This window comes from Eimeria tenella, genomic scaffold (genome assembly GCF_000499545.2).
Source record: "Eimeria tenella Houghton genomic scaffold, Eth_scaff53, whole genome shotgun sequence".
Classification (NCBI taxonomy): Eukaryota; Apicomplexa; class Conoidasida; order Eucoccidiorida; family Eimeriidae; genus Eimeria; species Eimeria tenella.
The window spans coordinates 228,033-229,208 of NW_013543405.1; the positions used below are offsets into that span (position 1 = coordinate 228,033).

At 53.3% G+C, this 1,176-nt stretch overlaps 1 protein-coding gene across 1 annotated transcript in view; it reads right to left on the bottom strand.

Moving 5' to 3' along the window:
- Nucleotides 1-787: 787 nt before the first annotated feature.
- Nucleotides 788-1,176, bottom strand: part of ETH_00023660 (uncharacterized protein) — a gene marked incomplete at both ends in the record, with an annotated part of 1,387 nt that continues 998 nt past the window's right edge. The window contains one exon of the mRNA XM_013377496.1: nucleotides 788-853. Coding sequence (XP_013232950.1) covers nucleotides 788-853 — 66 coding nt within the window. The remainder of the gene's footprint in view (nucleotides 854-1,176) is intronic.

The window sequence follows — 1,176 nt, forward strand, 5'->3', positions numbered from 1 at the left end:
GTGGGGCCCCACACTCGTAGCGGACTTGGCAGTAGACTTCAGTCTCCCGGACTTGCTTTGCTGCTGCTGCTGCTGCTGCTGCTGCTGCTCCTGTTGCTGCTGCTGATGCTGCTGCTGCTGCTGCTGATGAGGGGGAGGATGAGGGGGAGGAGGACAAAGGCGCCAGGCCGTCGCTGCAGACTCCGGCGTAGTCTGCCTGCAGCAGCAGCAGCAGCAACAGCAGCAGCAGCAGCAGCAGAAGCAGCAGCAAATGAACAACGAGTGAATAAAAAGATAAACCAAAAGAGATTAATATTAAGGTGAACGCTAAACCCTCCAACGGCAAAGAGAAGAAATTAATTAAGGCAGCAAAGAAGACACAGGCAAGCAGTAGGATCTAGGGTTGAGGGTTCAGGGTTTAGGGTTTAGGGTTTAGGGTTTACCGGAGGCAGGCACTTGCCTTCCGCGAGGGTCCACTGAGAAGGGCAGGGGGAATAAGAGAAGCAAAAAGAGAGACAGGGAAATAAAGCGAGGCAGCGTTCTTCGAGTTGCATTTTCAATTCTGCTGCTGCTGCTGCTGCTGCTGCTGCTGCTGCTGGGGCTGCTGCTGCTGCTGCTGCTGGCACTCCTGCTGCGGGCTCTTGCCCGCTGCAGGGACCGCTGTAGGCTTCGGGGGCCTCGCAGATGTCGCCTGCAGGGTTTAGGGTTTAGGGTTTAGGGTCTGCGGTCTAGGGTTTAAGAATAGGGTTTAGCGGCTCGGGGGGCAGCGGTTAGGGTTTAGGGTTTAGGGTTTAGGGTTTAGACAGACCTACGAGATTCCACCCCTCAGGGCAAGGCGCTGAATAGTCGCGGTCGCAAGAAGTTTCGCAAGGCCCTGAAATTAGGGTTTAGGGTTTAGGGTTTAGGGTTTAGGGTTTAAGCTGTTGTGACTGAAACGTACAGAAGGCTGTGCAAGCGCTTGACCATCTTTCCTTTTCGGAGCTGCAAATAAGGGTTTAGGGTTTAGAAATTAGGGTTTAGGGTTTAGGGTTTGGGGTTTGGAAGCTTACGGCGACATCACTGCGAAGTTTGTCCTCCTTTCACAGCGCCCTGAGGTCTTGAGGTTTAGGGTTTAGGGTTTAGGGTTTAGAATTTAGGGTTTAGAGTTTAGGCCGCAACGCTTAGGGTTGAGGGTGTAGGGTTTAGGGTTTAAAGCGC